At 40.1% G+C, this 25,061-nt stretch overlaps 1 protein-coding gene, 1 non-coding gene and 1 pseudogene across 2 annotated transcripts; 1 reads left to right on the top strand and 2 right to left on the bottom strand.

The window, feature by feature from the left end:
• Window positions 1–4,879: 4,879 nt before the first annotated feature.
• TRNAK-CUU (transfer RNA lysine (anticodon CUU)) lies at window positions 4,880–4,952 on the bottom strand. The gene has a single exon. It is a non-coding gene; the product is annotated as a tRNA-Lys (tRNA).
• Window positions 4,953–10,549: 5,597 nt separating this feature from the next.
• LOC147422338 (ribonucleoside-diphosphate reductase large subunit-like) lies at window positions 10,550–12,956 on the bottom strand. Its single transcript, XM_086502552.1, has 10 exons — window positions 12,570–12,956; window positions 12,391–12,487; window positions 12,247–12,278; window positions 12,072–12,138; window positions 11,828–11,997; window positions 11,737–11,751; window positions 11,659–11,693; window positions 11,461–11,575; window positions 11,287–11,373; window positions 10,550–11,212 (listed from the first exon to the last, which is right to left on the bottom strand). The coding sequence occupies exons 1-10, from the start codon at window positions 12,576–12,578 to the stop codon at window positions 11,138–11,140; spliced, it is 702 nt and encodes a 233-aa protein (XP_086358678.1). The 5' UTR covers window positions 12,579–12,956; the 3' UTR covers window positions 10,550–11,137.
• Window positions 12,957–16,606: 3,650 nt separating this feature from the next.
• LOC147422337 (uncharacterized) overlaps window positions 16,607–25,061 on the top strand; it is a 60,702-nt pseudogene continuing 52,247 nt past the window's right edge.

Below are 25,061 nucleotides of genomic sequence, written 5' to 3'. Positions count from 1 at the left end.
CCTGTGTACCGATCAGTTAAAGCTTTTGCTTGTAGGTCATACTCCCAATTTTCGTTTAGGAATATCCCATCTAGGCCTGGCGTGCTGGAGGTTTCCCTCGAAGTGGAAGCATTATTGCTCCCCATCGCTTGCCCCTCGGTGACTGCTACCTTGGGAGCACTCGGTTGCTCGGCTGGCATGATTGTTGTCATAGGAGCCTTTGCTTTCAGGGCTCGACTTTGTTCTAGCCTTCGTAGGTTCTCAATTTCCCTCTCCCTTGTTGCTTGCATATAGCGTTCGATCTCTTGTACTTCGGCAAGACTCCTACCATCGGGTAGTAAAACCTCAAAGGGAGATAGTCCTAAAGGATCAGAAGGTGCAGTGGATGGAACATTCACATGCACACTCTCAAGAAGCATAGGGTCTATTTTAGGCATGAATGACGAATTTACTTCCCCACTCCCTTCATTTATTTCATTAACCGCATGTTCGGAGCGAGTAGCTCTACTAAGGGTCTCTTTTAAGCGGCTAAACACGCTGGACCCGGGCTGTGGGTCCATGGCATGCATATCTTGACTTGAACTATCAGGGTTTGGTGTAGGATACCCCTCCATGACTTCGTAGTCAGAGGAAGAATCACTAGACACGATATGAGGATCTTGGGTCGCGCTACCTTGAGTCCCGGCCAAAGGTCCAGAACCTAAGGTGGAGGAATAATGGGTGCCCGCGTAAATGGAGGCACTACCAATATGCTCGTGCTCTAACACTCGTCCAGAGCGTAGGTTCATATGACTTGGATCCCTTAGAAGTGTCAGTGAGTGCCCGTGAAGGCTGCTCACCTAGTATTTTTGGGTGTTTTTCAACCCGTCTTTTCTTTTTTTTTCTTTTTTTTGATTTTTTGGTCCTTTTTTTCTGACCCAGCTATATAATAGAACGTATGATAACTCAAAACGAGCGTTTCGGTCAGAGGGACGTGCCGTGCTTTACAGCCCTCTGTTTCGTCACTTTATGCCCTCGGAATCCCTAAAACCGTCAATTTCTAGTAGGGAACTAAGCCCAAATTAGAAAGTCTAAGGGTGCAAGTGGGAAGAGAAGGGAGGAGAGTGGAGGACTCGCCCCACATGCTCTCATTCCCTCTTGAGGGGGTAGGGTATATATATAAGAGTGAGTCTAGTATACATCATAAGACTGAGGACTGAGGCCTGGGCCTGGGCTTGGGCTTGGGCTTGGGCTTGGGCTTGGGGAAATGATCCCGATCAAAATTTTAGCGCGCGGTTTAGGTGACCCTTTCGTGGCCACACACACTGTCAACACCTACCTAACCTCTCTGTCAACAGCTCACTACCTTATCTACTTACTAACAGTGCTGCTAACCACTAACTAATCTGTTAACCACTCTGCTAACTGCTTATTGACAGTGGGCTAACTGTCCACCTACTTCCTCTCTCACTACCTTACTGTGCAAAGACTGTGTGCAGGCAAACCTTGACAGAAAATTGTGTACAGACTGTGTGCAAACAGAAATTGCTAACTGCCTTCCTACTTATTCATTCACTGCGAACAAGCTAACGACTACTAATTGTGCAAAGACTGTGTGCAAACAGAAAACACAACATTATGCAGAAATCACAGAACTTGCAGACAATACAGAAATTAACAACTTGCAGAAAAATAACTCATTCCTCTTCCTCTTCCTCTTCTTTCCTACTACAAACAACTCATAGAAGAAGCACAAAGTGCCTCTTGGGCTTAGTGCAGGGCGATTCCCCGACAGCGGCGCCAAAAATGTGCGCTCCTTGCCGCACTGTCGAAGCAAGAGCCTTGCCTAACACTATGTGCGAGCCACAGACGGCTCCAAGCACACAACTAGCTTAACTAGTAAGCTCAAAAGAGGGCAATGGTGTGTCACTCACCGCTCTATGCTCCTGCCGTGGAGGATTCCTCGCCGCGAAGAAGAAGGAGACGCCGCTACGTCGCGCTCAACCGCTTCACCGCCGTCGTGCCACCGCAATGCTCAATCGCTCTCTCTCTCTCTCTCTCTCTCTCTCTCTCTCTCTCTCTCTCTCATACACACACACACAAGGAGGTGAAGAAGAAGAAGATGGAGATGGAGATGGCGCAAGAGCACTCTTCTATTGCACAAATGAGAGAATGAGTGAATTTTAGGTTTAGTTGGCTTTTATATGAGCTCACCCCATTCACACTTGGGCGCCCATGCTTAGCCAACTAATCCCTTGAATGTCCCAGTTAGAGTGCGCCTCTCATCGGCGATCACTCTTACCCTTTTCCTATTGGACCGACAAGCCCGGTACCTGACTCTACCAAATAAATAATACAATGTCCACCGTAGGTTACAACGTCCGTCTCGTAGGTGATAGGGTGTCCGTGAGCCGTGAGGGTTAACACCATTGGTACGAAGTGGGTTTACAAGTTGAAACGCAAGGCGGATGGTGAGATCGATCGCCATAAGGCTGGACTTGTTGCAAAAGGTTATGCACAGCAAAAAGGCATAGATTATGAAGAGACTTTTGCTCCACTTGTCGTACGACTACTGTACGTTTTCTATGTGCATTGGCAGCTCATTTTGGTTGGGATGTACATCAATCAAACATTGTTACTGCTTTGTTGAATGGTGACATATTTGAGGAAGTTTATGTAACGCAGCCTCGCGGTTTTTTCATAAAAGGACAAGAGGACAAAGTGTGCACATGTAAGAAGGCTTTGTATGGGTTGAAGCAATCTCCTCGTGCTTGGTATGAGAAAGCTGACACTCATTTGGTTAAACAAGGCTTTCGTAACAGTCCAACAGAAAGCACATTGTATGTAAAGCGTGAGGGTGATGTACTTCTCATTGTGGTTCTTTATGTCGATGATTTGCTGATCACTGGACCAAATCAGAGACATATTGCTGAATTTAAGGCTGATTTGAATGCTACTTTCAAGATGAAAGATTTGGGGATGTTGCATCATTACTTGGGTATACAGTTTAAGCAGTGTGATGGTGGTATTGCCTTGTGTCAAAAAATTTACATAGAGACATTGCTATGTAAGTTTGGACGAGGATTGCAAACCTATTGCCACTCCCACGGAAACAGGTTTGAAGTTGAGTCTACATTATGCTGGCGATCCTGCTGATGTCACTCTTTACCAAACTGTTGTTGGCTGCCTCATTTATGTATGCAACACAAGGCCAGATATTCAGTTTGCAATCTCACTGGTCAGCAGATTTATGCACAGCCCAGGGTCTAAGCATTGGCAGGCTATCAAGAGGATTTTTCGCTACCTTAGTGGCACTTTACATCTTGGCTTGTTTTATCCCAAGGGGGGATCATTGCCGCCAGACTTACATGCTTTTTCGGACTCAGATTGGGCTGTTTGCCCGGAGGGAAAGAAAGAGAGAGAGAGGGAGGGAGAGTGAGCGAGACAGAGGGAGAGAGAGCACGCACTACAGAAGTGAAGCAGCAGTTCAAAAGAACACCTTTAGTACTGAAGCCGCTGCGCCCTTACTAGACGAACAACAAAAAATAGCAATTTTGTCTGCAGAAACGATTCAGAGACTTATTTCCCTTTCACTCCAGGTCAGAATTGAGGTCTAGCAATTAGGGAGACCCCGCCTTGTAATTGGCTAATTGGCCAAAGGATTCGTTGCTGGTCCTTGAAGTCTAGCTTGACTACCATGATAATCCCGATTACCTACATCTCTGTCATGTCTTGCTATAGTACAGACAACACAACCACCTCCAATGCGGAGATCGCACTAACTCTCCACTTCATTTCTAGCATTGCAAGAAGTCATGGACTGTTTCCAACTAATGTGAAGCGAACACATCTCTGCACATGCAGTCACCTAGTGTACACACTAATTACAGGATATGCCGAGCAGGGCTGGGGCAAAAAAGCTCTGGGCTGATTTTAGCTGATGCAAAGTGAGCACATCTCTCCAGATACAATCACCTATGTGTTAGACATGTAGCGCTGCCTTGGTCAACACGCATATCCAGAATGGCATCTCTTGAAGTGCATTGATTGCAGGATATACCCAACAGGGATAGGGCTGCGAAGCTCCAACCGACTGTTTTCAGAATGCAAAGTGAGGGTATTTCTCCTAATATACACACTACGTGCAGGATATGCCGAACAGGGGCAGGGGAAAGAAGCATCATTTGCCAGCCGTGTGAAATTCACTAAGACTTTCATATCAAAAGCATACTTGCCCTCCCAAAGGTTGTTGGTGCCTATACTAATCTTCTTGCATTTAATTTGGAGGTCGATATTTCAAATCGAGGCATACACAGAGAAATACCTGCAGCACAGCACATTCCACATACCTGGAATTTGGATATTGTGTATTGAAACTGGTGTCAGCTTTTGTAGCTACCAAGCCTTGCGCAGCACGGTTGTGTGTGTGTGTGTGTGTGTGTGTGTGTGTGTGTGAGAGAGAGAGAGAGAGAGAGAGAGAGAGAGAGCGCACGCACTACAGAAGTGAAGCAGCAATTCAAAAAAACACCTTTAGTACTGAAACCGTTGCGCCTAGCAATTTTGTGCATGCCGTCCACCTCAAAAAACAAACCCCTCGTGCCAAATTTTGATTGGCCAAAGCCGCTATGATCATGGGAACAAATTTCCTCCCCTTAGACCCTGCCTTAATGGTCATGGGGACAAATTTCCTCCCCTTAGACCCTGCCTTAACGGCAATGCCAATAACCTCTTTCAATGGCACTAACCTCTTCATTTCATTGAAAGACGGGAGGCATCACGAAGGCCTCCCCTTAGACCCTGCGTTAACGGAAGTGCCAAATAGACGGGAGGCATCACAAAGACCTCAAGTTTGCCAAACATTAAAAAAACAAATGGTAGTAATGGTCGGTGTTTCAGAAAAGCTCTGTAAAAATACACCTATCGCCGGCCATGGGGCTCGAACCCATGACCACAAGGTTAAGAGCCTTGCGCTCTACCAACTGAGCTAGGCCGGCTGATGTCAAATCGAATACAAGTAAAACATAAGTAACATTATAATTATCAGAATCTCCTAATTAATGTCTGTAGTGAACTAGCATCAGCCTTTTCCATTATTGTGTGCGTCTTTGAATGCATCCAGCTGTGGTGAACTGGCATCAGCCTTCCCATCGTAGTTGAAAAAGAAGCTTCTGACAAATTTGAGAAGGATATTCCCTTGGATCACATTAAAACAACGCCATCATCCAAGCCTGTTTGCAATGTCATTGTGGACTGACACTTCCGAAAATAATTGATTTCTCCTTTAAGATGAAGATGATTGCGTTTGTTTCTCTGACGGTTCAAAATTTGTTTGCCCTTAATGTTTAGTACACCATGCTTCGTTATTATTCCAAAAAGAGGCTTTCAACTTAGAACGCATCAACATGCACACCAGAAGATTTAGAAATTTTCTCATGTACGAAAACGGATTCTTTTCGAGTGTTTTTCATACAATGAAGAACATCATGAGCTTCTGCTCGAGAGGCACCGCATACCTAGCTAGGTATGCGGTGCCTCCCTCACAGAAGCTCATGATGTTGAGGTAAGTCACAATGTGGGAGTTATTGTGAGAATTTATCCAAAACTACTTGTGATGGAGCGATACAGAAATTCTTTTGTTTTTTGTGTGTGCGCGTGCGCGTGTACGCACGAGCGTGTGTGTGTGTGTGTGTGTGTGTGTGTGTTTCATTTTAGGGAAAATTACCGAAAATTCTTATCATACTCAAATAGAATTTCAAAAATTTCCCAAAATGCCTCTTATCATCTCTTCTTTTTTTCTTAAAATGCCCCATATCATTTTTGCCCCAAAATGCCAAAAATTTCTCATAGGCCCTTAAATTTTTACAAACTTCCCAAAATACCCCTTGTCAATCTCACGAACATAATTTATAATGTAAGGTTTTCCTAATGGCTTCAGAAAATATATATTCACTACTTACATGGTGCAAAGCACTCCAAAGAGAAAACAAGGTGAGAAAGCATGAAGGCTTGCTAAGTTAAGGAAAAGATGAGATTTATGGAGAGTAAGGTTTAATGAGTTCCTAAACTCACATGGAATTTTTGTTGTGTTAATATAAAATTATATTATCCATTTTACATACATAATCACAAATGGGTTACCAAAATATCCCTCTAATTTATAAAATTTTTTAAAATATCCCTCAAATTTTAAAAATTTCCAAAGTACCCCCAATATTTTGTCATAAATTTCTAAATATCCTTCAAATTTTTCAAAATTCTCAAAATATCCTTGGTTTGTGAGATTAAATATCTCCAAAGATTTTTTTTTTTAAATTGTAGCTTTTCATTAGAAGACTCACTGTCTATCAATACAAGACGCTAAAACTAGAATTTGAGTTGGAGTTGTAGGCATTGGAGATGAATTGCTTCATTATTTTTAGACATAATTACCTTTTTTGCGAGGTAATTTGTGACAGATTCCATGCTAAGCATTCAAAAACGGATTTCAATTGTAAAAAAGGAATAAAGATCCAAAAACCTTTCAACAATCCAAGCAAAATAGGTATTTCAAAAAAATTCAAAACTCAAGGAATATTTTGAAAATTATAGGAATATTTTGGTATAGTTTTCAAAATAGTAAAATAAAAGGTGTCTATTAAATATTATCATTTGAAACCAAAATAAAATTAAATTAGATTAAATTAAAAACAATAACATAAAATATATTGAAAAACTAAAACAAAAGAATATTTTAATGTCCATAGAAAAAGGTAGATTCAATATGCATAGAAAATAATAAAGCAATCTAATGAAATGAATTTTTGTGGTTCCTAAATGAAATGACTTTTTACAAATCAAATTATTAAAAAAAAATATTGAATCAAAACTTCACATCATGGATCAAACTCCTATGTTCTCTAAAGACTTTTTCAAGGAAAAACAAGTGAAAGGGTCATGTGGCTTTCTAAAACAATAAAAAAGTGATAAAATCATTACGTTGAGTTTAACAAGAATTATATAAGGTGAAGCATTGTTCAAGAATGTCTCTTTTATGAAGCGGCCGAGTTTCCTTCTTGCAAAGAAGCGAACCGAAAATACTAGCAAAAATGTCAAAATCTATGAATTTTTGAACTAAATTCTCACGTATTTCATCGGTTTTTCACACACACACACACACACACACACACACACACACATATATATATATATATATATATATATATATATATATATATATATATATATATATATATATATATATATATATATATATATATATATATATATATATATATAAACTCATCAATCTATATATATGTGTGTGTGATGTGTGTATATATATAAATATAAATATGATTTTGTGTGTGTGTGTGTGTAGAATTTACTAGAATCGTGTAAGGTGAAGCTGCACCTTAACATTCAAAAAGAATAGAATGCAAGAGCTCAAGCCATTTGAGGATGTGAAATAAAAGGTGAAATAAAAAGATTCATTTAATATTTTAAAACCGAAATAACATTTAAGATATGAGGTTGTTAGTCATAGGCTTTGTGAAAAATGTGCCATGCTTTGCATTGCTTTGTTTGTACCAAGGATTGGATAATGCTGATATTCATGACACTGAGTTATTGCAGGCACATGCTTAGGAACACACACGGAGGGTGCATCTCCAATAATGTGAATTCATGATGAGGTTGTTAGTCATAGGCTCTATGAAAAATGTGCCATGCTTCGCATTGCTTTGTTTGTACCAAGGGTTGGATAATGTTGATATTCATGACGGTGAGTTACTACAGACGCATGCTTAGGAACACACACGGAGGGTGCATCTCAAACAATGTAAGTGTTAATCCCTTGTCGGATCCATCCTGCATACATGACATGACAAGCCAAACTTACACCTAGACACACATAGTGAGCAGACATCAGGCTCACCTTCCAACCATAGAGCCAATGCGGGCTCACTCTCGAGCCTTGGAGCCTGCAGGCTAGCCTCTGCCACTATGCCTAACTCAATCCAACTTTGAGAAATAGTATTTGAAAGGACACAAGTCTCACAATAAAAATTGAACGACCTTCATCCATATGGAACTAAGACCTTCAGCATGCCAAAAACATTAAAGGGGACATAAAGCATTAGAAAAACACAAAAGTATCAATGACTCAATGTGCACTAGAGCATCTCTTTTAGCTTTATAAGGAACCCTTCAGTTATGCACTCGAGATGTTTTGAAAGGATTTTTATTTTTCTCAGACTAGAGGGCCCTAATCTCACAAACATGTTTAGTAAGATGGGTTCCCCCTCAATAGAAGATGATATGATTAGGATGGGTTCAAACAAAGACTTTCAACCTTTAGGGCATCTTTACATGGACTGATTCAAAAATGGAGCTTTGTGTGTCTATGTGTGTAAGCACGTGCACACTTTTTTATTAAAGAGAAAATTACTAAAATACCCCTGAAATTTGTGGTAATTTCAATCACTTCTCAATTTTCAAAAGTTTCCAAAGTACATTTGGTAAATTTTGCCAAAAAATTTTCATAAGCCCTTAAATTTGAGCAAAATTCCCAACATACTCCTTGTCAATCTCGCAAGCATGATTATAAATTTCAACTCTTCACAATATGATGGGTTTCTCTCGGTAAATGTTATAACTAGGATTTTTTATAATATTGTGAGATCTTTATCAATGGAAATTGTCCTTAAGATACTTAAAAGAAGATATCCACTATCAAAAAAATAAACCATGTGAATCGAAGAATTCCATCCAAAACAAGGAGCAAGGGCTTTCAAGGAAGTTTTAAAATTTTAAGAGTATTTTGGAAACTTGCAAAATATAGGAGCATTTTGGCAATTTTCCTTTTATTTCAAGGGTGGAGGACTAAATTCTCAGTTTTGCGGAGTTGTTAGATTTCTCATAAAATTTTGAAAAAAAATAGTCTCACATTGTTGAATTTAAATAGTGCTTACAAAAACTGTCATTTTAGTATTGATCATGATAATAGGATTTAGGAAAGGTCACTTTTTTGAATTTTGAAAACTCCTGCTATCTTATATAACCTAGGTGTATGTGTGGGTAAAGTCTAGTCAAAATCTGGCACTGAGGTACACCGATCGCGATCGTACTTTGGAGCCCAAATTGGATGAAACTTCACCAGCTTGTTCACTAAGCTATTTTAAGACTACCTGCCAAATCTTTTTGAATTTGGACTCAAAAAAGTCAAGAATTTGCAGTTTCTTGGTCTGAAGTGTCTGATTTCCAGAATCTGTCAATTTGACTTGATTTTGATGTTTGTTTTGGGAAATGAAAGCTATTTGGGGTTGTCCTGTGCACATGCTATCCCTCTACATGGTTTCTTCCCGGTCTTGATGTGTTTTGGTCTACTAAAAGTCAATTTCTATGCCAGTTTAGCAGTTTTTGACTTGGATCTGTATTCAGTGGTTTTGATCTGTTTTTTGTGGTTTTTGACCCTAGGTCCTTTAGACTTTTATGTTTGTATACACCTGAGGATCCCACAAATGAAATCTGGTCAAAATCTGGGACTGAGATACACTGATCGCGATCGTAGTTTGGAGCCCAAATTAGACCAAATTTGGCATGCTTGTAGACACTGATGTTTTAAGGCTATCCCCCAAGTCTTTTTGCATTTGGATCACCAAAAGTCAAGATTTTACAGTTTTTAGAACCAGTCTCAATAGGACTGCCATTATTTCCATGGTGGATCTGTGCAAGTCCAAAACCCCATCCGGGAGTATGGTTCCCAATTGGACACGTCCAAAAAAATCTTGTGACACGTTTTAGCAGACAGGTACCTTCATGGATCAACTGTGAACTTGATAGCATCAGCAGCTGCCCTAGTCCGAAGATAATACAGAATAGCCAGTCTGCAGATCAGACAAGCAAACCCTTTCCAGTACCCACATCACAAACATTTTCAGATGTAAAAGTAGACCACGTGTAGAGATGCAAAGAAGTCAATTTCCCAAAATTTTGGCCGGTCCATGTGTATGTTAAGACTTTGGCTTTGGTCGATATAGCAGCCCTGATCTGCAGCCATGTCTACGATGGTCATCTGCTTGCTCTCCCAAACAGTCCTACGCTCAAAACTTGGGTAAGTAAACCTTCTACCAGGTCTCATACATTTCCAGTGTTCTTACTTGTACAAGTCTTTTGTCTACTTTCTGAACAGACCCATTGTTGAGAATAATTCCAGTCCCATGTCCGTCAAGTCATTCAGAAGATGTTTGTTGATGACCACAAACTCACCACTACAAGAAGATACAGTCCAAACCCATTCAGACCAAAGAAACACCACTGAGTGACTCATAAAGAAGCTAAGCCCAACTAAATCCAAACCTTAGAACTCGTCCACTGTAGATGTTCGAAGTGTATGACTCAAAACACTCAATATTGCCCAATATTTAACTGGTAGAAGCTGCACAAGAAGATTTAGAAATTTTCTCATGTAGGAAAAGGGAGCCTTTTTCAATGTTTTTCATGCAATGCATAATATGATGAGCTTCTACTCGCGAGGCACCGCATACCTAGCTAGGTACGATTGGGGGCAGGGGACCACCGGGCCCCCCCACCCGGCTGGCAGTCCCCTGCCCCCAATCGTACCTAGCTAGGTATGCCGTGCCTCCCTCACAGAAGCTCATGATGTTGAGGTAAGTCATAATGTGGGAATTATTGTGAGAATCTGTCCAAAACTTCTTGTGCTGTTGGCATTGTTGCACCAAGAAATGAATTCCTAACCCAATGTTCAGCAATCATTCTCCTAAGAGCAGCCCAATCCCATCGATCAGATGGCACAATCTGCCACATATCTGGTTGCAAATTTCCCTCTACACCGTCCGAGTGTCAAGATGAAGTTACCCTAGGGCAGTCACAAAATTCAATTCGTGCTGTACAAACCTACCTTACTCATGGGACTTCCTGCATAGGTTTTATACTGCCCCTCTTCCATGGCAAGCTCAACTGAAGCTCTAAGAGAATGGTAGTAGATTGTTTCAAGTATATCTTTGTTAAGCTTTTGAGCCTGCCACATAATTAATAGCATGTCACTACAATGACATTCAGTCTTTTTTAATTGCAAGAAGAAGATCGACACTGCCTCTTCAGAATCGAAGGGCATTCCCATCAGAACAACGGTGTTGGCAGCCCTTGCACACCTAATCCAATAGGTCTGGTGGAGGTTAATTCAGTAAGCTGTCTCCACCGGGTAATTATTCACATCAATAATCTTGTTCAAATTACAAGTGGCTACAGCAGCAACCTGTGGAAAATATCTTATTTGTTGATAGCATATGATCAGGCATGAGGTAAGAAGAATTTAACAAAAACTAAAACATCTCCGAGCTTTTCAAAATCAAAATAGCGATTCCGATAGCCCCTGCTACCAACTAACTTGGAAGGATGTGACTCAAGAGGAACACCCTACGAAGCATTACTTGCACATAAGCAACCCTTATATGGTTTGGAAAAATAATATATGTTTCAACATGATTGATTTACTAAGAAGACCTTTTCTCTAACAAATCGTCTCCTAAGGGCTAGTAAACTCCACAATCTCTGTGCAGAGAATGGACAATTTTGTGGTTCCCAAATTTTGCTAATTGCTTTTGCGATTGCAAGCATCCTGACCATTAGCTTCAGGGCTCAGAAACCACGGCAACAATTTCAGTTCGAGATAGCAAGCAGTGCGAAGACAGAAGACCATACCTTGTACACCATCTAAGGATTCCCTGTCTCGACTTCTGCTTCCAAAGTAGGAAACCACAGCTTTTGAGCTTGGACCACTCTCTTCGCTCTTCCCTGAGGACCATACACCAACACTCAATCAAAAATTATTCTAACAAACTTGGAAATTGCAGTTGGCACCCGACAATACCTCTATTTCATAGTGAAAATACAGGGTTTCAAATTCTTCACCCCAGCAATCAGCAAGGCCAGGAGCCTCATTAGGACAAAACAAAGACCAAAGACCATTATCTTGAACTCGCTTCATGAACAAATCAAGCATCCACAAACCATAGAAAAGATCTCGGCCCCAGCCTCTTCCTGAAGAGAAAAGTGAGATAAGAATACTGCAACCGAACTGTCATAAAATATCTCAACAGGGCAAACTTTCCAACCTTTCCATAAGGTCCAGCCAATCAAAGATGTCAGCATGCCATGGTTCCAGATAAATAGAGAAGGCACCTACAGAATCACAGAATCAAATAACAATTAGCATCCGCTAAGAATGGCGAGCACTTAAACATTGCAGTAAAATCAACTCATGTTGGCAAGCAATCAAAATGGCTTTACCCTTTCTTTTTCCTCCACCTTGATCCACATATCTAGTTTTGTCATTAAACACGCGAAGCATGGGAACCACTCCATTAGAAGTGCCATTGGTTCCTCGAATGTAGCTGGCAGTTGCTCTGATGTTGTGGACTGACAACCCAATACCTCCAGCAGATTTGCTGATTATTGCACACTCTTTGAGAGTATCATAGATACCCTCTATGCTGTCATCCTTCATGCAAATGAGGAAACAGCTACTGAGCTGCAAGTTTCAAGAAGCCAAATCATAACGTCTCAATTACTACTTCCTTGAGAATATATTCTAGTCTGAATGTTGGACTCACTATGAACATGCATGGGGCCTGGGTGTTCCAGAAGTGTGGGTGAGGCAGTTAGGGCAGCCACAGTCTCAGCAGCAAGCTCATCGAGCTGACTTGTAGTGACTCCTTTGTAGACACCCGCACAGACCTTTTGTGCAACAAGGACGGGGCCACAATGATTTGCATTGAAACCATAGCTGAGCTTCTTCAAACGAGCTGTAATCTTGTCAAAATGCACAGACTCCTGCCTCCCATATGATCACGTACATGTAGGCGCCTATACGAGCTTCAAAACCTTCCCGTCGCGCTCTGCTCACTTCTTTGCTTTAAGCCCTAGCTGCTAGCAGACCAACGGCAAACAGATATTTGATTAAGTTTGAGTGTGTCACCCGTCCTCCAGACGGCAGGGTGACAGGCATGGCTATTTTGGGGGGGGGGGGGGGGGGGGGCTAACACTAAAGGGCACGGATGGAAAGAGATGGGATCCTCGGTGAAGGGGGAATCTCGAGGCGAATGGATGGCGAAAAAAAATAGGCGCCGTTCGCAAGCAAAGGGACTCGAACCCTCCCACCGTCGTAATGCATTACGCGTTACGTCCGCGTCGGGCACATTGACATGTGGCAAACCATAAAATGATAAATAAACTTGGACAAGTTCCCCGCCTGACCAAGTTTACTATATTTTGTCCTAGTTTACCCCCAAAATCAAGGGTTGCGCGCGCTTTGATCTCCGCGTCCTAGTTTGCTTGCCATTGATCCCACCACTCAATCTTCATTAAAAGCTCCATGCCCTTTAGTGCTTGGGGGGGGGGGGGGGGGGGGGGGATTTGGTTACACTCAGTCACAGAAACATAGGGAAATGGTCTCATTTGTTGCATTGGAGTGTAGAGAACACACAAGATGGAAAGAGAGAGAGAGAGAGAGAGAGAGAGAGAACGAGGCAAATTGAAATGCTAAACACGTATGTTCATGAGTTGTTTGGCTAACCAACTTTCTATGTTCCGAAAGTTTGAAGTCTCTGGAGATGTCTAGTTTGGTTGTTGAAGACGATGGAGCGATGATCTTTGTTTTGATGTAGTGTGCTCTATGTAAGAGGAAATATGTAGCGTCCTCCAACCTCCTTAGGCCCGAGCGATGTAGAGTTGGAATGGAACATCTACATTGAAGTGCTAGTGTGTACGTCCTTGCTCTTGTCGACTTTGTAGGGAGCAACCTGTGCAGAGCCTTTGCAACGTCCACTGGACGAAGCCAAGCAGTTGATAACCCTATGCCGTAAGATGTGTCCTTGATTCGAAGTCAGAAGAAGCCCGCAATGGGATTGTGTGTATGAGCTGGTGCTTTGCAGTGGGACGCGCTATGCTTCACTGGCGATCAGCTTCCAAAATGGCATAGTACCGTATGGAAGATTCTTTCATAAGTACGGATTTGACCCCAGGAAGGCAGAGATATGCAAAGTGTAGTTGAGAAGGGTTTACCCGTGGTTGGTGGCAATGTCCGAGGAATGTAGTTGTTGTTGTTGTTGTTGTTGAGGGTTATGTATATTGCATCGTGACCTGTCCAAGATGCTGGGTAATTTTTTTATATGATTTGATAGTCTGTAAAGTTTGTCCATATATGATCTAGTTGAGATTTGTAGATTGTTGTTGGTCCGTTGTTAGTAATTCGGAATTTGTGTCATTGATTGGATTGTGCGTTGCAAGGTGCTGCTCAGAGTTTTGAAGAATGTGTGTGTGTCTTTGCTGGTTGGCAAACGATACAAGTTAACAATTTTGATTGCTTGATTAGTATCTGTCGGAAGCAATGTTTCAACAATTTCGTGGTTTGGATGCTTGTGTATTGATTTGGTTGATAGTGTGTAGTTTTTATTGTACAGTGTGATTGTGCTATTTTGTGGAGGGTGAGAAATTGCATTGTAAAATGTTAGCTTATTTGCTATGATGGAGTTGGTGTCTTTTGCTTCTTGAAGGCAAATGATGTCACTATAACTATAAAGTGGGTGTGCCTTTAAGTCCTCAAAATACTAGGTAGTTATCTAGTGTTCAAAGTACTTATGGTGGTTGTTTGATCTTTGTTTAAGAGAATTGGGTCTATTGAGAATTGCATTTCCCTTTTGTGGACAGTTTATGATCTTCATTTTGTACATGTTGATCCAGGGAGAAATTTCTTGCTTGTAACGGTTGTAAGAGAAATATTTGTTCTTTGGTTCTAACTCTAGATAACGTCGTGTAGACTAACCCATGTGTGTGTGCTTTGTCAGGTGAGAAGGCCATGGTGTCTAGAGATAACCCTTGGGATTGATGGATAGTTCTTATTGATGCTTGTTGAATGGGAAATTGTGTTTTGAATAGTTTGGTTGTGTTTGTTTTTTTATATTTGAAACTCCTTTGTGATTGGAAAAATACATGTCCATGTAGATTTTATGTTATCAGTATAAAGATGGTGGTATTTTTGGCGTGTTTTATTGCCAACCTTTGTATTTAGAAATTGTATCCAAATTATTGTTTGGTTCTTGTAGGTTGATATTTGTCTACTGCTCATCGGCACCATTGACAAGGCCGTCTGCTATGTCATAATTTCATGAGCAAAGCTCAGCATTGTTGGTTTAAACTTGAGACTCTTTTGAAGGCTTGTTGTTTTGTTAATATCTTGTGCAATTCCTGAAGGCCGTCTGCTATGTCGTAATTTCATGAGCAAAGCTCAATGAGCATTGTTGGTGTAAGCTTGAGACTCTTTGAAGGCCTATTGTTTTGTTAATATCTTGTGCAATTCATGAAGGCAATGTTGGAGGGGAGTGGAGTCTATCACTATTAGGGTATACCTTCAATTTCTTGGAATAGTAAATTATTATGTTCTTGTGTTTTTTGCTGCGTGTAAAACAGATGAGGCATGTGAAAATCGCATGTTTCTTTTGCAAAGCATATGTTGTTCATGTACTCAATGTCTTGGATATCATGATTGTTTTTCCTTATTTTATTCAGAATGTTTACAAAAGTGGGGCCTGTTTGGCACATGACTTGTGTGAGTACATACTTTTTGAATTTTGCTCGCCATAAATTTGTGTGCATTGGTGTAATGTCTTTGAAAATCCATTTGTCTTTCACGGTATAAATCACCAAAACATATGACATGTAGCCCTCCAAAGGGAAAATGATGTGTGTGCTGGATTGTTTGCAACCTTTTATTGATAAGTGTCAACATTGTTGCGTTGACCAGTGAGATCTCATTGCTAAACTTTGAGTTTGCTATTATTTTTTGTCAAAGTATCCAACTGTTCATTGGACACTTGGGTGAGCACGTTTTTATTGATGGGTATATGTAACGCGAAGTGTATCGTTGTTCCATCTATGTTGTATGCCGCTTTTCATGTGAATACCAGTTTGAGTACTTTGATTTTAAGTGGATCACTTTTGTGGACTGTATTGTAGAATCTTGTTAAGTGCTCGACCAGTATTCTCAATATTTTTGTTTTCCCGGTGGTGTTGGCTCCTCCTATGATGAAGGCACGTATTTGCTGTTTGGTTTCATATGTTATTTTGAACATGGTGTCATCAAATATGCAGCGTTGTTCGAGATTGAAGTTCCTAATGTTTTTGAAATGATCTTGTGTGTTGAGCTTTATTGTTTGTGCAAGAAGCAATTGGATTTTTTGTGAGTTCTTTGTTTCTCTATGTGGATTTTCAAAATCAAGATTGAGGTCATAGCTCTCTATGTTCTGTGTGTTGGTAATATTGATGTGATCTATGGTTGTTCGTATGTGTCTTCTTCATGTGCTTGTAATGGTATATTTTCTAATTTGTGCCATTCTTTTCTATTCGCTATTGGTTTGCTATAATTATATTTTTCGTAGTTCTTAAGTATGGAGTCTTTCCTAGATACATATGCCTCCTTCCAGGTTGCATGGTCTTTAATGAGTTCACTTTCTTTTGCAGAAAAGGAGCATGTAGTAGATGCATTTCTTTGTAATGACTCTCATTGTCCTTTTTCTTGTTGTAACGTATACTTCTCAAGATTCTCGCTTTCTTCCTTCGGGTGAAGTCTTTGTTGTAATTATACTCCGTTGCAATGTCGGCTAAGGTTTGTTTTTTTAAGCTTGTTGGACACTCTTTGTATTTGTCTATGATTGATTCTTGTGCAATACTTGTGGAGTCATCAAGCAGATCTTGAAGTTGATGTCGGCATTTGAGAATGATAGCACGTTCATTTGTAGGAGCCGTGTTTACAAATTGGAATTGTCTTGACGAATGAAAGAGAGGAATGAGAGTATGAAATATATTGCATTTTGTATAGACATTTGTTGTGTGTTGAGCAATGTGGAACCTAGTTGTTTTATTTGAGAAGCTACATCATTTTATTTTTCTTTAAGCTTAGTAATTGTTGGTATGTCTTGGTGACTGTATTGTCCATTTTTGTCAGATAAGATGTGCAATATGTTGCAGCTGCATATGGTTCAAGTATAAATTGTGAATCTATGTTTGCTTCCCAGTTGACAAGGTTTTTTTTACAAGCGCATTTGTGCATACATATGAATTTCGTCTTTTGAGGAAAACTGTGGGATGTTTCAAAGTACTAGAAATTGATCTCTTGTAAGTTTCTTCCGTCATGTTCATTTCTTTGAGAAAAGTATTGAACTCCATGTCATGTTCAGCTAGGTCATAAATTTGTATTGTTCAAAGATTTTTGTTGCGCTTGCAATTTCATTATCGCTTTTGTCATCTAGTGGGTTTGGAATAGTTGTCTGTGAGAAAGGTTGTTGAGGATATTTAAATGTACATTGTTTTCTATTTTGTTTGCTACATGTATGTGTGTTTAGGTGTGTTTGGATGCTCCGCAAATGTTCGTGTATATCTCTTTTATTGCACGATAAGTATGTGTCAATGAATTTTGTTATGGCTTCATTGTTTGAGCCATCAAATATTGGAGTATCTTCAATCTATAGTAGAATGGTCATGCTCGCTGCCTCTAGACTGGAACTTTGTGACAAAGAAATAATCGGTTATCTTTACATATATGTGTGATGTCTTTTTTAGTAATCTCCGCAGGTTTGAGATAATGTGGTGGTAGTATCTTGCACAAGTGACAGAGTCCTCTCGTATCAAGTCATTCAAGGTTCCGTTATTCATGTGAGTGTGTTTACTTTTCTTGAAGAAGTGCTCTAGTGCTTCATACAGAGGAGGCCAATTTTTTTCACCAATTGTGAAAGTCAACAAAGAATGTTGGAGGTCCCGGTTATCGGATCATAGTGAAAATGTTTTTTCGTAGGCCTTCATAATAATCTGGCAAATTTTGTAACCGTTGCAGTTTTTTATAACCGACATGATTTTATTATGCTTTCAATGTCTGTTGAGTCTTTGAGTTCTCTAGCACATATAGTTCGATTATGTAGCATAACTTTACGAATACGCACCCATGCTGATGTCCAAATTTGATGAATTATTATTTTAATCACTTTGAAAATATGTTTGTGATGCGATATGCAAAGCAACGATCGACGTTCATTATTTCCTATTGACACAACTCTTGGTAGATGAAGTGATGTGTAACGTTGACTACTGTAGAACAAGGTGGAAAAGTTGAGGTCTTCACAGTAAGTTATCTGAAAACAAGCCTAGTGGTTGTTGTTGTTGTACACATCGAGCTGTAGTCATAACCTTCAACGTAGCATCGTAAAATTCGTTGGAATCTATAAAGTTGTACAATAACGTATCAGTATGCAGTTCAGTCTTCTATTCTTGATCGTGCAGGATGTCTTCTTGATTATCATTCGTCAACTCATGTCATTGTTTTGAACTTTGTGATAGTTCTTGTTGTTCAAAGCAGTAAAATTTTTTAGTAGTAATTGAATATTATACTTTCTAAATAGCAGAGTAGTCAGTAGAATCTCTAAAGCCTTGGTTTTTTTTTTAATGTATTTGTCCGCTCTTGTATATCGATTTGTATTGTAGTTTCCTTTTATTGCAATATCAATTGTGTGCTCAAGGTCTATTCTTGGTAATGTTGTTTGGATTATATCAAGGTTTGAAGGTATGTTTATAATGCTTCCTTTTAAAAGGTATTGATCTTAGTGCAGATATTGGCGTATCTGAGCAAATGTGTTCCTTGGGGCAGTTAAGCACTCTTCAAGGTATGTTAGCGATTGCACTTCCTCAATTGTTGAGTTCATCCTTATGAAAGTGGGAGAGCAATATTTTTGAACCTTTCCTTTATTGTAGTAGTAAATGCAACCATTACAGATTGGCTTTTTACCATTAGAATCTACTTGCAATGATATTTTGGTATAGTTCTTGATTAGTTCTATTGCATGTTTGCAATATCTTGAAAATTGTGATGGAAAGTACAATCATTTACAACAACTGCACGGACAAATTGGTTTCTCTTGTATGCTTGAGAGGAATTTTTGTAGGCACCTCTCTGTGTGATCGTCATGCGTTGTGTGTGTTGTGTTTTGATGAAGATTTTGTTCCTCTCTTTTTTTAATGAGACGGTATAGATGAGTGTGTGTTCTCTCCAGAAGTGGTGACGGCAGGTTGTTGTTTTCTAAGAAATTCTTACAGAGTGTAGCCCGCGAAATACTAGGATGTGCTATTTGTAGCAAGTACAGGTTACTCTCTAGCTCTTCTGTCCATATAGTTGTCTTATTTCTGGAGCTATTTTTGGGAATGCGATTTTTTTATTTTTGATGTATTTCACACTTTTTTGGGGATGTCCTTATGCTCTTGCAAAAAATATCACAAATAGTTGAGATTTCCAACTTATGCAGTTTACAAGAGTTGTATTAATTGATTCTCAACTTGTTTGTTCCATCTGTATTATGTTCTTTTTTTTTCAAATGGTTTGTTTGGTTGGTTTTTGCGCTTGACAGGGTATCCTCTTTCTGATGTTTCCTTTTCTGCAAAGAAGGTTTGACATGATTGACGACATCTTCTCTGCTTTGTCTTGGTTGCAAAGGCTCGTAATGGCCATCGTTCCCATTTTCATCGTGAAACCGTAAATGAATCCTTTTATGTTCTTGAGAGAAATTTGTATTGTAGCTAACTTTACATAGTGAGGAGCTACATACATCGATATTCAGTTTCAATGCTCTTGCTATCCAGTACAAAATCACTGCATCGCCCCAGAGCCCACCATGTCTTGAGGATGTTGACATGAGTTTGATATATTGGGTAAATGTGTTATATTGTGAGTGTCTTCAAGGAATGTTGTTGTTAGGTGTACTTGTACATGTTCCAATGCTTGTGAGTCACTGTTTTGAGGGTTTTATGAGGAGTTTCATGAGTCCAATTTGTCGTAGTTCTTGATTGGAAATGGTATGTGTCAAGGAGTGCAATGCTATCAAGTAGGCAGTTTCCAATATTGTAATGAAAATTATGTGTTGTTTTGAGATCGTCAAAAAGCATCTCATATTTTGCTGCAACGTCTGGTGTGCAATGAGTTTTTTGTCTATGGTTACATGTTTCTTAGATGGAATAAAAGGTTCAGAGTGGCCAGCATGGTTTGGTCGGTCATCGAAGAGAATGTGCAATGTGTCTTTTAAACGCGAAAAGTAAGTTATATTTTTGTTTCTCTTTGTTTTGACCACAGTCAAATACTCCGTTTGAATGTTTTTGTTGACCAATATATGCAAAAATGTTCTCCCCAGACCCCTTTCTCGGAAGCTGGTAATTGCATTCAGGAAAGATATTCATTTATTGTGTGAACATCATGCAAAGTTAAAGGCAAATCCAAGTTTAGGAATGTTTGTAAGCGTCAAAATGCATCTGAGTCATTTGTATTGAATGAGTTGACGAAGTTTTTTATTATGTGTATTCGTAAGTCCAATGTTGTGTGATGGTAATTGAGTAAATCTTGCAAGCAATCAAAATAACCGTCTCCTGCAGTGAAAACAAATTCTTCTGTAGGGTGAAGATCATTTTCAACATATGTACGCCTCCTACGATCTTCTTCTTCGTTGCTTACTCTGAATGCCATTTCTTAAAAAGCTCAATGAACTGAATGAGGACTATATCAATGGGAACGCGAGAGAATGTATGTATGAAAAAGTTGTGTGCTGAAGGTATGACAATATAAAATGTCGAGCTCCCTTCTAAGACGTTGGTATATGTATGGTATCTCTCCTGGTCATATGAGCGCATGGCAAAAAAACCTGAAACAATAAACAAGCAAGTATTAGATCTGTCAGAAGCAAGAAATGGCATTGCGTTTTTTATTTCTACTGACATGTGTAACGTACCTAACATAAATCATTAATTCTTTGTATGGTATCTCTCCTGGTCATATGAGCGCATGGCAAAAAACCTAAAACAATAAACAAGCAAGTATTAGATCTGTCAGAAGCAAGAAATGGCATTGCGTTTTTTATTTCTACTGACATGTGTAACGTACCTAACACAAATCAGTAATTCTTTGTCTTTTCACATGTGTGCCATTGTAAGAGATAATGGTGTTCGCACTGTTTATCTTGAAAAGACCGTAAATATTTGCTTTGTTCAACTTTTGATAAAAGTCTATTTTGGATGCTTTGAAATATTCTTCTATTGGTTGCTCAATATGTAGAAGTTGTTGTAGTAGACCACTTATAACATTGACCGTTGTAGAAGCCGTGTTGGTTTGAATAGATCCTTTCAAACATGGTATGACTATCAACTCAACTTCAATACCACATTGTTTATAGTAGGACATGCGTTTTTGTCACTTGTCTCTGTGTTCAGTTGGCTTTGAATTCGTGTATTGCAGTATTTGCATCCAAGATAGTAAGGGCGTGCGCATGGTACGAAGCTCAAGTGGCCATTTATCTGTGAATCGTACAACGTTACTTGGAAGGAAGTTTACAAATAATTTTTCATTGACAAAGGAAGACTTTACCTCTGTGAGCTTGGTGAGTTGTTTTCTCCAATAATCTGCTACATGTTGTGTATTGGTTTCTTCATCTTCCACGGGCACAACTGCTGTTGTCGTTTAAAATTGGAATGAGAGAGTTGCATTATAAATGTATGAGTAAAGGTTTTTAAATACAAATGGTATTTTGCATAATTCACCAATTACATAATCGAAGTCATCATTAGAAAAACTTGTGAAAAGGATCTAGCATAGTAGAGAAGAAGTGTTACCATATACATGTGGTAGTGATGTGTGTGAACACACTAGGACCGCCCGGGCATTTTTTCCCTCTTTAGGAGGTTTTTTCCCCCATGCATTGTATATACGCCCATCACTCTAGGGCTATCTATCTTTCCATTGCACACTAAGTAACACACTCTCTATTGTGTACCTTGAGATTCCTTCGTCTTCTCCAAGCTGTGTGCGTTTCTCTGCAACCCTAATTCCAACAATTGGTATCAGAGCAGGTCATGTCCTCCCGGGCTTAGTCGCCAGCTGCTCCAGCACACGCCTGCTCACTTTCTCCAATTTCAGTGACCTTTGGCGAGCGTTCGCAGGTCGACAAAATTTTTGGGTAAACTCAAAGAGCTTGGTCTGCTCAGAATTTTGATTTGGGCTCATTACGGCCTCCGTTTCCACTACAGGCAGTACTGCACAGGCTATTTCGTCATTTTGTGCAGAATTTCTGTCAGTGCCGTTTTCAGCATAACAGGTGCCTTATAGTCTTCTACGGTTTGTGCTATATAGCACAGGTTGTTCCCGCTCCGTTTCTCCTATTTTCGGACAATTTTCACATCAGGTGCAGCATTTACCATGGCTGACAACAACAACACAGATGTGTTGTAGATGTTTGCTGCTGAGGACAGGTTGGATGGGGACAACTACCCTATGTGGGCTTATATGATGCAACATGTTCTTGTGTCAAAGGGTGTCTGGAACATTGTGCAGGGCATTGATGTACGTCTTGGTTCTGAGGATGTGGGCGATGTTGAGGATGTTGCAGGTCTTGCTGCAAGGATTGCAGCTGTTATAGTTGTTTTGCCTACGGCAGAACAAGCTCGTTGGGATGTTAAGGATCCGCAGGCTCATATATTAATTGCGTTGTCTGTGAAGCGCACCATTGTTCCTCACATCCGTTCAGCAAAATCTGCAAAACAGGCTTGGGATATTTTAGCAGGTCTTTATGCAAGCCGCAATGAGGCTAAAATTGCTTTGCTGCGTAAAGAGCTGGAGTCGAAGATTATGCATGAGGAAGATGATATGGACACTTTCCTTGCTAGTGTCAAGGATATCAATGAGCAGCTTATTTCTGCAGGTGAAGTCATTTCAGACAGTTCCCTTGTGCAGACTGTTCTTGATGCCTTACCAGATTCCTACCAGACTTTTGCTAGTACTTGGAGACTGATGACCCAAGGAAATCCAGAAGTTGTCAAGTTTGATGCATTATGCACATTGCTGTTGCAAGAGTCACGGTCCGGAAAAAACAGGACTAGACAGCGTGCAGTTGAACAGGCTTTTATTGCTTCTCAAAGAAAGGGTGGTAACAGCAATGCAGCCACTTCTTATGGTTCTGCTGCGGGTGGCAGAACTTCTGTTCCTAATGCTTCTACTGGCAGCACTTCATCTGGCAATTCTGGTGATAAGGGCAAAAAGAAGATGCGTTGCCATTATCGCAAAGCTAATGATCACTTGATCAAGTCGTGTTTTAAGTTGAAGGCCAAAGAGGCTAAGAAGAAAGAGGGTGGTTCCACTACAAATGCTGGTTCCACTACAAATGCAGCCATTGTTGAGTCTTCTGTGAAAGGAGACTGTAATGCTGATGTTGATGCAGAATGGGCTTTTAGCGCAGAGTGCACTTACAATCCTCTTCTCCATGATGCATGCTTGTCAGTTGCCACTGATTCACATGTGTGGTATTTTGGCAGTGGTGCTACAAAGCACATTACCTCAAATCGTGAATTGTTTACCTCTCTCGAGTCTGTCCCTCGTGGGAATTCAGTCATTTGTACCAACAATGCCTCTTATCCGGTTCAGGGAGTTGGAAAGATTGTGCTCACTGCTGCTAATGGCAGTTCCTTCACACTTGTTGATGCACTTTATGTACCTGGGATCAAGAAGAATCTCTTGTCTGTATCCGCACTTGCTAGACTTGGACTTGTAGTCAAATTTGTGGATGACAAATGTACAGTTCATGATCTTAGTTTTGGTGATGAAATTGTTGCATCTGGGCTTTTGTGCCGTGGGCTGTATAAGCTCGCTTTGTATAACAAGTGTGGACAAAACTTTGCAAATGCTGTTCTAGATTCACGGGCTATTTCAGATGCAAAACTTTGGCCTGCACAATTGTGTCATCTGAATTTTGCCAGTTTGCTGCGTTTGCAGAAATCTGATACGGTTGCTTCTTTGCCACCTCTTGAAGCACCTGTCAAACATTTTTGTGAAGGGTGTATTTTGGGTAAGATGTAGCGTTCTAAATTTCCAAAGGATGGTTCAGTTCGGGCCACATGCAGGTTGCAGCTTGTGCATAGTGATGTTTGTGAGCCCATGCAAACTCCGTCCTTGGGCAATTACCTGTACTTCGTGACTTTCATTGATGATTACTCCAGGCATGCATCGGTATTTCCGCTTAAAGCGAAGTCCAAAGTTTTTATGTGCTTCAAACAATTTGTGGCTATGGCTGAAAATGTCTCGAAATGTACTATGGACACCCTACGTTCCGATCGAGGGGGGGAGTATATGTCTCATGAATTTAATGCATTTCTGGCTATTCGTGGGATAAAACACCAATGTACAGTGCCTTATACACCTCATCAAAATGGTGTTGCTAAGTGGAAAAACAGGTCACTGACGGAAATGGCACGATGTATGGTCAAAAGTCAAGCTTTACCGCATTCTTTTTGGCTTGAGGCCATCATGTGTGCCACTTATGTACTTAACAGGGGTCCTACGAAAGCTTTGCAGTCTATTACTCCATATGAAGCATGGCATGATAGAAAGCCTTCTATTGAGCACATGCGTGTTTTTGGCTGTTTGGCATATGCTTTGGTGCCACAAGTGCAGCGAAGAAAATTGGATGATAAGGTTGTCAAATGTATTTTTGTTGGTTACAGTGCTGAAAGCAAAGGTTACAGGTTGTATCATTCGCAAAAAAAACGTATTCTGGTTTCACGGGATATAGTGTTTGTGGAAGATTCTGTTCAGCCCTTGCTGTCATGTACTAGAGACAGTAATGTAAGCTCACAGGGCATTTATGACACTTTGTTGCCTCTTTTCAATGGTGGAAATACGAATGTAAGTTCCAATGAGGCAAATGTACAGCCTATGGGGGTTTCTGAAAATGTCGTAGATCAGCCTATTACTGATGCAGATGTACATGATGTACTTGATGAGGAAAGGGCTGAAAATGAGCAGGCTAGAGGTATGCCAAACTGGCTGGTGCACACTTTGTCTAGTCGTACTCGTTCAGGCTCTCGCCATGCATCTTATGCATCAGATTGTTATGCTTTGGCTGTGTCTAGCTTACATGATGTTGAGGAGCCTCTGACTTTTGATGAAGCACAAAATTCAGAAAATTGGATGGTTGCCATGCAATCAGAATATGATGCACTTATAGAAAATGACACATAGACTTTATGTGATTTGC

Source organism: Adiantum capillus-veneris, chromosome 27 (genome assembly GCF_014529385.1).
Source record: "Adiantum capillus-veneris isolate H3 chromosome 27, ASM1452938v2, whole genome shotgun sequence".
NCBI lineage: Eukaryota > Viridiplantae > Streptophyta > Polypodiopsida > Polypodiales > Pteridaceae > Adiantum > Adiantum capillus-veneris.
Note: the sequence above shows the minus strand (reverse complement) of the source record. Positions and strands in the feature narration are given on the sequence as shown.

Bases quoted from the DNA above. Each gene is read 5' to 3' on its own strand.
- LOC147422338 (XM_086502552.1), bottom strand. The intron at 12,139-12,246 runs GTAAAGCCATTT...GTGATTCTGTAG, and splicing joins AGGTGGAGGAAAAAGAAAGG to GTGCCTTCTCTATTTATCTG. The intron at 11,374-11,460 runs GTCTTCTTAGTA...AATGCTTCGTAG, and splicing joins GACGATTTGTTAGAGAAAAG to GGTGTTCCTCTTGAGTCACA.